Source organism: Macrobrachium nipponense, chromosome 15 (genome assembly GCF_015104395.2).
Source record: "Macrobrachium nipponense isolate FS-2020 chromosome 15, ASM1510439v2, whole genome shotgun sequence".
NCBI lineage: Eukaryota > Metazoa > Arthropoda > Malacostraca > Decapoda > Palaemonidae > Macrobrachium > Macrobrachium nipponense.
Window position 1 is genome coordinate 11,277,204 of NC_087208.1, and position 16,815 is coordinate 11,294,018.

General features: G+C 41.2%; 1 protein-coding gene across 1 annotated transcript in view; it reads left to right on the forward strand.

Moving 5' to 3' along the window:
- LOC135226997 (probable E3 ubiquitin-protein ligase HERC1) overlaps window positions 1–14,849 on the forward strand; it is an 80,194-nt gene extending 65,345 nt beyond the window's left edge. The window contains exons 5-7 of the mRNA XM_064266725.1: window positions 823–956; window positions 1,815–1,968; window positions 13,305–14,849. Coding sequence (XP_064122795.1) covers window positions 823–956; window positions 1,815–1,968; window positions 13,305–13,511 — 495 coding nt within the window. The 3' untranslated portion in view covers window positions 13,512–14,849. The remainder of the gene's footprint in view (window positions 1–822; window positions 957–1,814; window positions 1,969–13,304) is intronic.
- Window positions 14,850–16,815: the final 1,966 nt, after the last annotated feature.

Sequence of the window (16,815 nt, forward strand, 5' to 3'; positions counted from 1 at the left end):
TGAATGCCAAAAGTATGTAAATATGCCTGTTTTGAAGTCAAACATTTATACTAGCTGAAAAGTAAGTAGGTGTTCGAATAAACAAAAACATTTAAACAAAAACTCCTCACAAACAGCAGTTGGTAGGGCAGAAGTGACCTTACTCAGCAGAACCGAAATCACTTGGATAGTTGAAAATTACTCACTTAATTATTTCACAAAAGTAGAATTTGATTAAATGAGCCTGAAAATGATAATGTAGATAAGTAAATAAGGTTTAATCATCTGAGTAAAAGAGAAAAGTATAGGGAAACTCATATACGTGTACTCAAACACAAACTCAGGGAAAGTGACTACCTGACTGCTGGATTCTCAGTCATTTGAGGGGCCTCATGTGCACACCTTTCTGTGTGATCTACCTGTCTGCAGCCATTTTCAATTACAGTGATAGATTCCCTGAAACAATTTGTTGACCACAAAACTGGCCTATAATGAGTACAGTACTAGGTTTGTTGTGAAATACGTAAATGCAATTTTGTTAATTTTTTTCTAAATAATGTATATGTAAAGGTATTCAGACAAGCAAAATGTTGGCAATTTCAGCAGCATCTTTTCACAAGCCCAGAATTGTATAATAAGTATGGTAGCTATATTTTTATGCTTACAATTGCAAGCTGTGTTTTGATACTGAGATGCAACACAGCTTACAAATAAGGATCTCGGTACTACTGTGACTTGGTTTTCTTATATTAATTTTGAGCTAGATTTAGATAGATCTTCATTATCCAAGAAAAGTGATGCAGATTATCTGTCTCAGTCACAAGTTTTTTTATTCATTAACAGGTTGCTGCTGTTCGAGAGGGAATGGCATGGATCATCCCAGTTCCTCTGCTGTCTCTTATGACTGCTGCACACCTTGAGCAGCTAGTATGTGGGCTTCCTCACATATCTGTAGCAACACTCAAGAAAGTTGTCAGGTAATGCCGTTGAATTATGACGTTTGTTATAACTTCATCTAAATAGCTTACTAGATTTAGATTAAATGATAAAATTTTACTTTTTAATCAATCGCTTGTTATTTGCACTGGTTGAAGTACATCAGTTTCATTAAATGTAATATTACTGATAACATTTTATGCAAATTAAATTCATACTACCAGATTGACTGTAACATTTCTTTTGTTAAGTTTATGTATTTAAATATTTGAATACTGGAAGTGGTTAGTTAGTTAAATGGTATGACTTGCTATTATCAGTCAACATTAACTTTTTGTCCAAGATTTTCCTTGTATATGGTTAGATTGGAAATGAGTTCTCTCCTATATTTTCTCTCTTATGCTTTTTATCCAAGCCCCTTTTTCGAGTTATCCTGGGTATTTACACTTGTTGATGTCCTGCTTCTGTATTTCTGAATGTATTACTTTTGTAATTGAATCGTTCTCTTCCCCTCTTATGTTCACACCATCTCAGTCTTTGAGACTTCAGTTTATTTTCCAGCAGCTGGACACCGCACCTGTCTTTTGTAATGTAATCTTCTCGCTACATTTAGGTCATAAATCTTGGCATCCTGCAGTCAGACCTTTTCATTATTCTTTTTTTATACGCTTCAGGAATCTAAAATTCTTACTCATTGCAGTTATAACTCTCTTAACAGTATGACCACCTAAACATCATGACTTACATTTTGAGTTATTTTCCGACTTACATTTTGAGTTATTTTCCATCCTTAGATCGTTGTACTATATTTTATGTCTCCCTTTACTAATTTGTAATCATAGGCAGCTGAACTGCAATTCAATTTTTATCAAATGACAAGGTAAGCCTTTCTTTCTCAGGTATCGGGAGGTTGATGAGCATGACCCTTTGATAGTATGGTTATGGGCTATTTTAGAATCTTTCAGCCCATGTGAACGAGTCTTATTTGTCAGATTTGTCTCAGGGCGATCAAGACTCCCTGCAAACTTAGCAGATCTTTCGCAGAGGTTCCAGGTATGTTAAAATGTTAAGCTTCCCATATGTACACTTAACAAGTTTAGCTTTGTATGAACTGATATAGGTGTAAGTTAACTTGAGGTAATCAGTAGTGAAGTATCAAGTTCCAAAAAAACTCAAAGCATGCTTTAGATGGCATTCTATCTGCCATGTTGTCTGTGAGCCATATAAAAGCTGTTAGGTAAATAAAATCTCATTTTACAACCACAGTTTGTTTCATAATTTTTGTTATAAGCAAATTTTGAATTTTTCCAAGGCATTTTCAACCATAAGTGACTGGTTAAATGTGTGCAGTTTATTTTAGTGCTCTTCACTCGTCCTCTTTACCACTGTTATCCTTACACTAAGGACTTGGTTGCCTTATGATGTGCCTTTCCTTACAACATCAGGCATGGTTTATTTTTTGGCAAAGGGGTTTTTACGACCACATGCCCTTGCTGTCATCAAGTCCACCTGCAAGGCAGCAGTTTCCACAGTTATTGGCAGTGGGCCTAGCCTTTTACTAAAAAGTAAGACTGCAAGGCAGCTTTTTCCACAGTTATTGGTGGTGGGCTTAGCTTCTTACTAAAAAAGTAGACTGCAAGGCAGTTGTCCTTTTAGTCGCCTTTTACTACACGCAGGACCTAGGATGGTAGTATTCTTGCACCTCTACCACAGGGTGGTCGAGTGCTCTTCACTCCAGCTTTAAAAAGAATATAGAATGTGTATATTTAAGCTATCACTATATATAAAGTTTTCTTTTGTTATGCTATCACATGTCCCTGTATGCTTATCATTTCATCTATCTGTTTCCTTGGTGCTGTTTCCATATCATTTGATTTATTTATTTCCTCATTGCTTAGCACCAGTATTTTAGGCTTTTCACAATTAGGTATTCTCCTACTTATGATGGGGTTAGGTTCCAAAAAACCCATCGTTTGTTGGAAAAATCGTATCTTGAATATAGCCTAGCCTACACTAGGGTAATCACTACCATCTTCACATATATGGTAGCCTAGCCCACGTTACACAGTATACTTTATACATGTATGGTATAGTAATTATTGATTTTAGCTAATTCGCTAGGTTCAATGCATATTGGCTTATGATAATTCAGTACAGAGAAATTGAATAACACTAACGAGAGTTACCCTAACCAATACTATGGTATATCTTATATGTAGTTAAAACTCACCTTGCAAGCTCCCTCAGACTGTTCAACTCACTTTGCAAGCTCCCCCAGACTGTGTAATGGATGACCTTTAAGATCCAACTCACCAACCAATGAGGAAAATAAAGGGAAAGAGGGAAAGGTCCTCGCCACAATCTCTTAACCATGGAGTCCCTGGGCACAACACCCTACCTCCACAACAACTGACTGACTACTGCCCAGTTGTAGACAATCTCACTCACATGTAACTGCAGCAGTGTTTCCTAAAAATCCATCACATTAATAACACAACACTCCCACATGATCTTCAGATCAAAACACACACACACATACACACACACACACACACACACACACACATAACTTATTCAGAGACATAATCAGCCATCCATACAGGAGGTCTTCTATTCCTCTGTGGACGCTGATTCTCCCGTTTCACTTTGACCACTCACTTGTGGTTTCACTGATTCTTCTGAGACTGAATCATCACTTGACATTTTGCTTGAGCCATCAGATAGGGAAGCTGGAACTACAACTGGTCGCACATCCAACACATGCCTCTGCATTCCATCCATGGAAATATTGTTCAAGGAGTTCACATGAGTAACCATCCCTTTACGCCACTGAGTAGTATAACGTGCCCCCGGGGGGCTTCACCCACACCTCCTCTCCCAGCTTAATTGAAAGGGGCGTGTCTTGGCTAGTATCTGTAGCTCCTTTGGGGACTACTGAAGGGTATCTCCACTCATATCTGTGCACCGCATGCTGTGGAACAGGTGATTCATCCTGTCCAGACCTTGGTGTGCTATTATACCAGAATACTGCTTCAGTAGGACTAATTACTCCCCTCTGCAATAGCCTTGATGGTCCTATGGGGCCTTTCAACTATCCCATTTCCTCCCGGTCGATAAGCAACCCGAAACGCCCTAACAATGTTCCAACGAGACAACATATCTCCTAAACACTGTGACCTAAATGCTGTACTATTATCCAGTAATAGTTCATCAACTGGCCCTCTTTCCAAAAAGATATTATTCAACTCAGCAGATATTTCTTGAGCATCTTCTCTCTTTAACTTTCTCCATATTGCAAAATGACCTGGACCACAGTCAACCACTGATAAATAGGGTATCTGTCTGTAATGAATAACATCAATAACTAGGTGCTGCCAGTTTCTTTCAACACTTAATTCACCTCCTTTGTGCACCACAGGAGCAGGATCAATGGACTGACAACGCTCACAACACAACTACCTTTTTCACACATTCTCTGGAAACTTCAGGGTCCAACTTCTTGGCTAAATATAGTGTTCTGTCAATTCCCATATGGTGTTTATTATGCAACTCTTGTTAGATTAACTAGAGCACCTGCACAGAGATGTGCATGCTTGACTTCATTGCCTGCCAACCAACTCTTCATGACTCTCGTCAGAATATCAGCTTTATTCTTCTCTGTAGGCAATATCTGAACCCCAATATTCAAGCCAAACTCTGTAATCAGTTCCTTCAGTGTTCCTAAATGTCTCTTGATCATCATCTCTGCAGCTCGCTTTGTGTGAACACGCTTCTCAGCACTTATTACAGATTTCAACCATGCTCCCACAGTTGCAGAGTCAGTCCTCCGCTCTATTGAATCAAGACCCCATTTAATGGCCACATTTACCCTTTTCAAAACAGTTTCTAGTTCGGCAACATTGATGCAGTTTAAATCATCCTTTTTTCTAAGTCAAGCAGCATCCCCATCAACCTTGCCATTTATCTCTAAAACTACACCCATAGCAATTTTACTGGCATCACACCACACAACAACATACTTAACACCTGGCACACACCAATTTCCTCTCACAGGATCGTCTAACTTTACTCTCTCAATTACCTCTCTAATCTTCAACATGGACTACTCACCGACAGGATCCTCCCAACGTACTCCTTAGACTCTTCTCTTAATGTAGCTACATGCAACTCTTAACCATCCAGCTATGGGATAATGGCCCACTAATGTATCACAAACTGAAAACAATTCCCTCCTTGTAAGCATATCTGTAACTTCAGGCACTTTATTACCTCTCTGAAATGTCAACTCTCCTCCAACTCTTAGCAGTTGCAATCCTAAAGCAGCTCCTCCATTGAGTGAATCGGGGGACTTTGTTATCAACCCAAATGTATTTAAGTGTCTAATTACCTCATCAACAGAAGCTATTGATTTGTTCACAAGAATGTCATCTACATATGAAGTGGTTGCTCTCTTGATTTTTTCATCCTTACTCAATACAGTCTTCAGTATCTTAGACATAATCCATGATGCCAAGTTCAACCCAAATCTCAATCTTGTAAGGCAAAATGTCTGGCCCTTATAGTTCACCAGTTGATATGGCCACAATTTTTCGTCAACGCTCAACTGTAGGTAGGCCGACTTCAAATCCACAACAGACACATTCTCACCTGTCTGTCGCCATTCACATAGTGTCTCACTGCATATGTCAGTCACATCATCACCAGTGTGACACTTGACATTCACATTAAGTTCCCAAAAATCAAGCACTGGTCCCATATTCTTTGTTGGCTGTTCCACCGCCATTAGAGGAATGTAATCCGGAAACAGGTTCATAGTACTGGCTCTTTTCCAAAAAGAGGTAAATACCTAATGAATTTACATAACATAAATCCAATTTTTCAGCCACTTGTGGAGTTGTCACCACCATGGATGTTAAAACAAATAAAGATATGTACCTCCCTGTCTTACCTGCTTAAGAAGCAAATGACAGTACAGAAAAGGGATTTTGACAAAGGAAAAATCTATTTCTGGGCAGTGACCTGTGTCGCCCAGTGAAATGTTCCTATAGCACTCATTTCTAAGGTATAAATATTGCTAAATATACAAGAGAAAAAACTATATGGTCGTAGTAATGGTACTAGCGGCAAGGCCTTTTTCGAACAGGGTTCTAAAGAATGAAATTGCCAAATTCGTAGTCATCTTCTGGACATCTGATTCTTTTAGAAAGATGGCCAACTTCTTTACTGCTGAATCATACTGTCTGAGTGTTGATTCTCTTTTGTCTGACTCCACGAACATGATGTTTAGTGGGTCAATACTAGCATCCTTCTGTGCCGCAAACTTCATGAAATCCATAAGGTTAGGGCATTCAGAATTCTTGAGGAAGCTGACACAGTCCGAGTTTGTACTATTTGAGTCGGTTCTGGATTGGGAATCCGTCTGGGATGGAGATTCAACTCTAGTAGAAGAGGAAACCAATTGCTCTTTGGCCAGTTGGGTGCTACCAATGCTACCTGTCCTGTGAAAGATCTGAGTTTGTGCAGAACTTTCATCAGGAGGTTTACTGGCGGAAATAGGTAAATCTTCTGCCAATTGTTCCAGTCTATGGACATCGCATCTGTGGCGTGAGCTAGAGGGTCCAGATTGGGAGCCACATAACACGGAAGTTTGTGATTGGACTCCGTGGCGAACAGGTCTACCTGAAGGCCCGGGATTTGTAGGCAAATCCAACGGAATGATTTTGTGTCCAAGGACCACTCCAACTCCAGCGAAGTTGTTCTGAATAGTGAGTCTGCAATGACATTCCGTACTCCTGCCAGGTGAGTAGCTGACAGGTGCCAATGATTTTTCGTTGCTATCGAAAAAATCACAATCATTACATGATTTACTTTGCTCAACTTGGGGACCCCTCTGTTTATGCAATAAACTATCACTGCGCTGTCCGAGACTAGTCTTACATGACTGTTCTTGACTGGAGCTAGTCGTTTCAAGGTCAGAAAAATGGCCATTGCCTCTAGTACGTTGATGTGGAACTGGCGGAATATTTCCGACCACGTTCCTTGAACCTTTTTGTACTGAGAGTAGCCCCCCCAACCGCTCAGAGAGGCGTCCGTGTGGACTATCAGAGACGGCAGGGGAAATTGTAGTGGCACTGATTTGGAGAGACTCCGGACTTCCGTCCATGGACGGAGTCTTTTCTTTAATATCTGCGGAATCAGAGAGATTTTGTCTCTGAACTTGTTGTTGGCTCTTTGCTAACTAAACATCTGTTATTTAGGCAAACTGAAGAGAACCTAGAATTCTCTCTTGGGTACGACGAGAAGCCCGTTTGTTCTTGAGGAATTGTCTTGTAGCCTTTGCTATCTCTCTGCACTTTTTTGGTGGGAGAGATAGTTTGTGTGTGGTTAGGTCCCATTGGATTCCCAAACGTTGAAAGCGGGATGCCGGAATGAGACGGGACTTTTCCTTGTTTATCTGGAAACCCAGATATTCTAGGAATCCTATTACCTTGGCTGTTGCCTTGCGACATTCCTCATCGTTGATTGCCCAAATAAGCCAGTCGTCTAGGTAAGATACTAACATTACCTCCTGAGCTCTTAGTTCCTGAACTACTGTCTCTCCTAGTTTGGTGAATATTCTGGGCGCTATGTTGAGTCCGAATGGCATGACCCTGAATGAGTAAGCTTGTTATCCTAGTTTAAAGCCTAGGTATGGAGAGAAGTTTTTTGCTATCTGTACATGATAGTAAGCGTCTGTAAGATCGATAGAGGTGGTGATGACCCAATGGGGAAGTAAGGTCCGCACCTGCGAGACGGTCAGCATGCGGAACTTGTCGCATTGAATGTATGAGTTGAGACGGGACAGGTCCAGAATCACTCTTCGTTTGTCCGAGTCCTTCTTCGCTAAACTGAACAGACGTCCTTGAAATTTCAGGCGACTGGCTTTGGCTAGTCCAGTTGGTCTATCATTCGAATCTAGTGAAAACTGACTGGTGGAGGAGGCCCTTTCCTCCATTTCCACCCCAGACCTTTCGATACAATACTGTGGGCCCGTGAACTGAAGGTCCAACGGTCCCGGGAGAGATACAGTCCCCCGCCCACCTGCGGAGCCTCACTGACTGGTTGAGGTCTTACTTCCTCTGCCTCCTCTGAAGCCTCTGCCTATAGAGCCAGCTCTCTGTTGGAAGGCACCTCTGGCTCTGCTACTCCTTGCGTGCCTATTGAAGCCTCGAAACGCCCCTTGTGATTCAAAGGAGGCGTTGAAAGCTGGGGAAGTTAGAAGGGCGGCCGAACTCGAAGGCTGTTGAGTCGGTTGACTCTGTAGCAGAATAAACTGTTGACGTGGCTGTGCCTTAGATGCCGAAGGCTTGTTGATCTGAGAGACAGGAACAGATTGCACTACTGTCTGAGGCTGAGAGGACTGGAAAGGTTGGTACTTCTTAGGCCTCTTCCTACCTTTGGATTGTGGTCCGGTGGTCTCAAATTCCCTTTTGAAGGGAAGTCCCCAACGGACACGAAGGTTCTGGTTAGCTCTGGCCGCCTCGCTGAGGATGCTGTTAACCATGTCCTCGGGAAAGAGGTTGGCACCCCAGATCGACGCCTTTATGAGCCTGTTCGGCTTGTGCCAGATGGAAGCATGAGCAAAGACATGCTTCCTACAGGCTCGTCTAGCCACTATAAAGTTATACAGGTCTGATTGAAAAGCCTGTAATAGTGACTTTGTCAGGACCCGGAATAGAGGCTCACTGCAAAGGTCGTAGCAGTCAACTCTGCAGTGGTGACTCAGTTAATTGACCTGCTCAGCCTGTATCTTGCTTCGAATTCCGCCTTAACTATGGTGTCCAGAATTCTAGGCAAACGTTCACTGAATTGTGTGGAGGCACACTCCTGGTCGAGTTTGCCCACCGTAAACGTTGCCGGAGCGCCAGCCCAACACACTAGACCCCCGGGGAAAAGCAAAGAGTTAGCCTCCGTCTCTTTTAGCTGAGGCATAGGTTTGTCCTCCATTCCGGCTTGCAGTGTCAATTCTGCAATCTTTGATGTGCAAGGAGTCGGAACTTCATTCGGGGCTACAAACATGGTATAGCAACCCTTATGGGGTGTCAACTTTGTGTTGACACACTCCCATTCTGTGAGGGTGCGGACCCAAGCAGACTGAACCTGGTCCTTAGGGTAGATAACCGTCTCTTTCGGGACTTTGTCTACCCTGACCAGCGCTTCCTCGGCTAGTCTAGCATAGCCTGGGAAGAGAAATTGAAGGCCCGCCGGGAAGAACTCATAATCTTCCACCGGTCGGGTTCCGCAACCTTCAATGGTAAACTTGCCCTCTGAGAACGGGGCATGCAGAGCCAACCGCCACAGGTTGCTGTTTTCGAATGGTGGAAGCTTGGACGTGTCCGGCACCGCAAAGGACTGCGATGTGTTTCCGGACTGTAGGAATCCGGTCACCAATTCCTCCTGGGCCTGTAACCTCTGGGTCAGAGACATGATGGACTGACCTGAAGTCTCGAGACCTGAGGCGAGTTGAGTGGACATCGATTCGAGTCTCAAGTCCACTACTTTGCTCATCTCCCACATGAGAAGATTTGCGAAAGCCTCCTGGTCAAAGCCAGACTCTGCCGGTCTGGCTTTGGAAGACTTAGCTCTCGACCCCTTGGGTGGGGGAGTAGTTTTAGCCGAGGAAGTCGAAGGCTTGGGAGCCGATGACGACCTGGCGGAGCCTGCCGGGGAAGGCTTGGTTGGTTTAGCCACCTTCGGCAGGGCTCTCGTCTTCAAGGTTTTGACCTTGGGGATTACTGAGCCTGACCTATTCCAAGTGGGGATGGACTTCGTAGGGAAGCCCTGGAAGGAAGGAGGAAGACTACCTGCCTCACTTACCTCCCTACCTACCTCTTGTTCCTCAGTGGCCATAGGCTCTCGGTGTAGGCTGATGGCTGCCACTTCCTCCGTGACAATATCACACAAGCCCTCTTGGTCCTCCGGGGGGGGTTGAGTCTCCTGGCTGATACGCTCAATGATGGGATCCGCCACTGCCACTGGCACTGCTGCCAAAACTGGAGCGTTGTGGTAGAGGAGAGTGCACAGCTCCTCTGACAGCACGTAGGGTTGGCCGGATTTCACGTTCCTGCCGAAGCCCCCTACCCAGGCCTTAAGGGCCGCCATCGAGGAAGACTTGAGCGCCAGATCAACCTGTAAGAAATAACCAAATTAGGTTCCCCAGTGTCAGGGAATTTTCCCCAAATCAAAAGTGTAACAAAAATTTTACAGAAACAATGAGATGAGTATGTTATCTACCGACTCGTCTGTTACGATCTTAACCAGATCGTAGCACACCGTACAAGCTTCCGAGTGCCAAACCGCACCTTCCTCCACATGGATGGCGCAGTTGGCATGGGACCGGCAGACCTCATGCCCATACGGCCTGTACAGAACGGCTGAACAACCCGTCACCTGGCAACGGACCATCTGTAAGTTGAAAAGGTAAGTGAGTATCGTCAGATAATGCTGCTGGAGTTAATTCCAGCGGTATGAGTACACTTCAACTAGACACTTATTCAGTTAAAGGCAAAATCGGGTATAATTTTCAAATACTTGTTATTAATAAAGCTCTGGATGTCTCCGCCTGCTCCGGAATCCATACTTGGGATCATCAAAGCTATAACAAGCGGAGAGGACCTGATACGAGCAGAACAGGGAACAAGGTAAAACCTAAGCCTGAGTCTGATCGCACCGAAGCAGAGTAATGAAACCTAGCCAATTGTAGGCCCATTCTCTGAGCCCAGTTTTGCCCCCACTGGAGTGGGGAGCAGCGACAGCATAGAAGATGGAAAACAGAGCTGCGGGAACAACGGTACGTGAAACTCCAGTGTATACTTTCGGGCGTGTGTGATGATAGAACACACTCGTCGGAACAAATACGGGCCTGGAGACATACCAACAGAGGCTAAATAAAATATTCTCTAACATAATCTCTGAAAGACTTCGCCTACTCTGGAATCCATAATCTCGTTATCACAATAGTAAAAGCCGGCGGGGTCGATCCGATACGAGCAGAACAGGGAAATTAGGTAAAACCTAGGCCTGAGTCTGACCGCACCGGGGAAAAGTAGTAGTTCCAAGGTAATTAGAAACACAGCTCTAAGCCCAGTTCTGCCCCCACATGGGTGGGGAGGCAGCGATAACATAGAGGAGAACAGAAAACAGGGCGGCGGAGCAATGGTACGTAAAATCCGGCGTATAGCCTACTGGCTGGTGTGCTGGTAGACCCCACCTGGCCAGAGGACCCACAGGCCCGGAGACATATCAATAGAGATTACATAATCTACTAATCACCCATTCTCCTCTTACTAATCCCCTGGATTAAGCTGTATGCTCTAGCTGTCGTTCATCGGTAGGATTACTTGAGCAGCAAGCTAGCCAGGCAGCGCCGGAACGAGTCCGGGGCAGGGGTAGGGGGGGAGAGTCTGGAGGAGAGGGGACGAGTCGTGATCGTCTGGTCACAGCAACCGATCAGTGGCCAACCACCTCTCGGGAGCCGTAACTAGCCTACCACTAAAGAGGCAGAAGATGGTAGGCCAACTGACATCCTAAAGGGGGCAAAGGCCCAGGCTACACTCAACAAGACAAATCATAAAATAATTGATGAGGAATTACTGGAAGAATTGCGAAAGGAGGGAGGGGGGTTTGGAATGCACCCAGCTAAGGACCCAGTCTAACCCTCCGAGATCGGTACAGATCCAGTCAGGTAGGCTAGCATGGCCTCCAAAGGACGTCATGAAGAGGACGGATAGAACCTAACTCAACCCTCCAAAATCGAATCTTCCGATCTGGTCAGGTACGATAGGTCTAGGCCCTACAAACATGACACGAGAGAGACTCTCTGTCCTGGACCACCCTCCAAGCAAACATAACTGCCTGGTCGGGAGGCGGTAAGGGTGGGGCCGTAAGGGTGGAGGGGCATAAGAGAGCCTGGCCTACCTTCCAAAACCTAGCCTAGATCTGGTCGGGTAGGCCAGGGAAAGACATCGCTAAGGACTTCCAACCTCAACAAAAGTAAAACAATTATCTGAAAGTTTATCATAAAGGTGCATATAATCGAGTGCATTACTGACTAAAATTGAAAAACACACTAAAAGTATACATGCATGAGGACTGCGAGAGGGAGAGAGGAATCGTCCTCTCTCAAAAACTGGCGTACTGCTAGGCTAGCCTAGAAGCCAAAACACACTACTCGCGCATAACATATGAAGTATAAAAACTGTACGCACGAAGGGGAACCAACACGCTCCTGAGAGGCTGAGGATAACAAAGGGTGCCCCAAAAGGCTCAAAACGAAAGATATTCGTAAAAGAAAAAGCCTCAGAGTAGGTCAGGAGCGAGTTGGGCCCTACCATAGACTAAAGACGTAAGGATAAAACTCGTAAAACTAATGCTCCAGAAAACGACAGGAGCAAGAATAATGAAAAGGCATATGAAAACATAGTCTAAAATGTGAAGTGCTAAACGGTGGACAAAATCCATCACAAGATAACAACTGGGAAAATTACGCACGCCGCGAATGATGCACCCAAAATGCGGATGGATGTAAGGAGCGTCACCCCGGTTCGCAAGAACAAAGGGACTTAATAAAGGGCTAAAAAGGGGGTGCATCGTGCCCTCACGAGATTCAAAAACAAAAAATGGAATACTCAACTTAGATGAAGAAGCTTGGGGCTCTTCGGCAGACATGCTTCGCCAAAAAACTCTTCTTGAGGACAGCGAAAAAAGCGTGTGCATACACTAGATGTGCTAATACAGAAATGAAGCGTTCGGGCAGCAGTTGTAGTAGTAGCGAGCGGAAGGTAGACGTAGGGTAGATGTTGTAACGGCACCTATCTAGAGAGGGGTTTTGAGAGGAGTCTTCTAATTGGCAGAATATCTGAGGTAGTGGTTTCCACTCTCCCTTGTCTTATACCGACACCCTTTATGGGTGAGCGAGCTGGAGGTAGTAACTTCAGCATTCCATTTAGCTTTTTTCTCTGGTATATTTAGCATCTATTTATACCTAGAAATGTGTGCTACAGGAACATTTCACCGGCCGACACAGGTCGAACCCAGAAATGTAAATGTTCATATGGAATGGCATTGGTGAAGATATTTGCTGAATAAGTACTAATGTTACTTATACAAATATATAAAATTTCATTTTGGTTATCATGTCTATGTATATGTACTGTATAAAGCAGTCTATCTGAGAAAAAGAGTAGGTGTTGAAGGATTAGCAGTGAAATTTTGATTTTTTAAGTGTATTATGTCCCATGTATATTTCAACTAGTACTATAAGGAAACAGGTGGACAGTTATACCCTTCACACATTATTTACAATCTGAAAGTTGAATACTGTATCATATCACATTTTTATATACTCCCAGGTTATGCGGGTTGATCGACCTATTGATACTCTTCCTACTGCGCAAACATGTTTCTTCCAGTTGCGCCTTCCACCTTACTCAAGTCAGGAAGTCATGGCAGAGAGATTGCGTTATGCTATAAATAACTGTCGTTCAATCGATATGGATAATTATATGTTGGCCAGAAACCAGGATCCTAATCATCATTCTGATGATGATGAATTTTAAAGCCTTTTGTGTTTTTGTTTTTCAGAATCTCTTGAACTTGAAACACTAGTAACATTTTGTGATAAATACAGACTGTATGAAGTAGTCTTAATCACAATTACATGTCATTTTTACATGGAGCTTAGTCTTTTTCATAGTAACAAATGTGCCTGTTTTTTATCAGAAAAAAATTGCATCTCAAAGTGAGTGCAATAATAATCATCATAATGAAAAATAAGCTTGTGGTGTGTATTCATTAATACATAACTAAAATCAGGGTATAACCAGAGGTGTAGAACACATGACATTTTAAAGTTTTTTGAAAATTGAGTTATTTTCAACTAATTCATTTTCTTTTCATTTCTGCAGTCATCCGTATTCTCATTTAGGATAAGTAATTAATTGTGATTTAGATATTCATTGTAGATTTAATAGGCTGTAGAAAAACAGCAAGTATCTGTGATGCACCATAATTTTGCCATCTTTTGATCTGCAACAGGGTGGTTTATGATAATTTTTTGTATATTTTTTGTGATAAACAGGTGTTCATTTTTGAATGGGGAGATAGTTGTTTCATTTTTTATATTAGAGTATAGTAGCAGTTTGAAAAGCTACATCTGTTGCTTCTAGTCAGTATCTTATTGATTGGGTTTATAGGGATTCAGATTGCTTTGGAAATGATGATACTACTGTGTTCCCAAGTTTTTGGAAAGACTGAATGTAATTCAGTTCATTTTCTTTAGCAATACCCATTAAAGTCAATTCAATGAGAAGGTTATTTGATTGTACTTTCATGCACCATAGTGGAAAAAATATAATTATTTATTTATATATGAGGACATGAACTCATGGACAGCATTATGGTTTGCTAGTTTATCTGATTTTTTCTGTTAGAGAACAGTTTTGAATACAGCTTGTTGGTATTGTACATTGTGAGAGGCACCCATCTTTGAGCTTATATAAATATTTACATTTTATTGTGTCGGTCATGCATTTTTGTATACATTTAACACCATGCATTCCATTAGAAGATGCCCTCCTACTTTGAAAAGTCCATTTCATTGGTAATGAGATTTCATGTAACTTAACCTCAGTTTTTGACAGTATGTGGTACGTGAAGTTATCTGCATGTCTTGTATTCCTTGTATTTTTTCATATTTTTTATTCATATAAATTTACAGGTGGAATATTCAGTCTAGAACAGAATTTTCTTGGATCACTGCATAAAATGAGTGGTTAATAAACTGTTACCCATGTTTGTAACTCAAGGCATGTTTCTAAGTTTTTATTGACCTCTGCCAATTTTTATGCAACCCATGTTTGTTTTTCTTTAGTTTTTTATTAAAGAAATGTTTCTAAGGTTTCTGTTTTACATTATCCTTGCCCTTCATTTAATCTTTGTTGCATAGTCTTATCTACTTTAGATATTACTAAGTGAATCACACACTAGAGAGTAAAGTTGCTGATGGTTTTTAGTAAGTGTTTTTTCTTCATAGTTCCCCATTTATGATGTAGGGAAAATTATCCAGAATGTTACTCTGGTTGTGCCACTCTATACGTATAGTGTTTTGTTGAAAAAAAAATGTTTTTGAAGTATATTTTTTCAGTCAATTGCAAGTAGCAGTTTGTTAGGCAGAGTGTTCGCTTATGGATGAGTATCAGTTTCCTGTTTAGCTGATTGTGATTATAGTAGGATACTTGATAGTCGTGCAGATTATTATATGCTGTCATTTAATGTTTTTGCAACATGAGAGGCATTTGGAAAAAAAGATTTGCAGGATTTGGAAATATGTTATTACAGCCGGAATTTCAACTTTAAGCAGTAGTTCTGTATCCAAACGTGTACATATGTCTTTTTCAGAGTCAAGTTATTTTCATTAGACCACCATTTTCTGTTTATTCAAGTAGTTTAATATCAGTGATGTTGGTATGCCATTGCTCAATGTTTTAAGATATTAAATAGACTAACTAAGGTCCCTGGTTCTGGGTTTTTCAAGTCAGAGGAACTTATATTTTGTAAGTTTTTAAGAAAATTTGGACATACCAATGAAATGAATTGACATAACTTATATCCATATAATTATAATTTATGTAAGTACTGTATCATTTTTAAGGCTTAGCCAGGTGCTTTTTCATTCATCAGAATGTGTTCATGATCATGATATGTTGCGTTATATTGTATAAATGATTCTTTAAATAGGATAGACCCTCTGTTTCTACAGATTATTATTACCCATTTTTCATTTTGCAACTGTATATTGCACAATAGTACTCATTGATTATGTTATGACGGGCTTCATAAAATGAAATGTAAAATATGCACTCACCTAAGGATTTTGTCAATTACCATTTTACTGAACAGTGTGTAGGAGGTATAGCTCCACTGTAAATCCCAAATAGTATGCCTAATTGTTAAAAAGTCATTGGAGTGGTTAGAAACAATTTTAATGAATTTAAACCTTCACATGAATGGTTACATACTCACATAATCATGTGACCAAAGATATTTTTGGGCATATACAAGTTTTTTTTTTACATTTTTGCATCAACTAGGTAATGTAATCTTAAATTTTTTTCATAAGTGTGCTTAATTCTGTAATTGCAAAGGATAATGAGTGATGGTACAAAGCTTTAAAGAGAATGAAGTCAAATGCTTTCACAGAGTTTTCAAAATGAGAGACCTTTTTAATAAGATATACTACTCATTTTTTTAAGTTGATTTGGAGCTTTGCTGTTTCATATGATATAAATTAATGAGGTGTTTAAACTGGGTTTCTCTGCATCAAAGACTTCAGCGTTATAATGGTAACCATCAACACATTTGGGACAATGCTTTAGGTATATACTAATCGCCCACCCTCTTTGAATGGGCTCACTGAATACATCAAGTACTCTATAATTTACATAGGACATGTACAGAATATACAAAATAGAGCCATTTGTATGAAGTAAAAGAATGTGTATTCGCATTGTGAAAGTAGTACTTACAATTTTGTCACCATATATAATTTGGATATATTTCACTAGTATTTAAACATTTAATCTTTTACTTAGAATATGCTCTTGCTTTTCACCATCATGAAAGAACTTAAATTTTACAAGTACAGTATTAGTTTCTGAGTTTTCATCTGATACTTAACTCATTCTGTGATATCACTTAAGAAATTATTTTAGATAAGTTCAACAACAAGTTCCCGAATGTTTGTTGTGAATTTAATTAAAGCTTGTAATTGTTTTTTACTTGTTTTAACACTGCTCTACATAAATTCACATGGATTTTAACTGTTTGACATGAGCATCAACTGTTATGTAGAAGAGTAGGTAT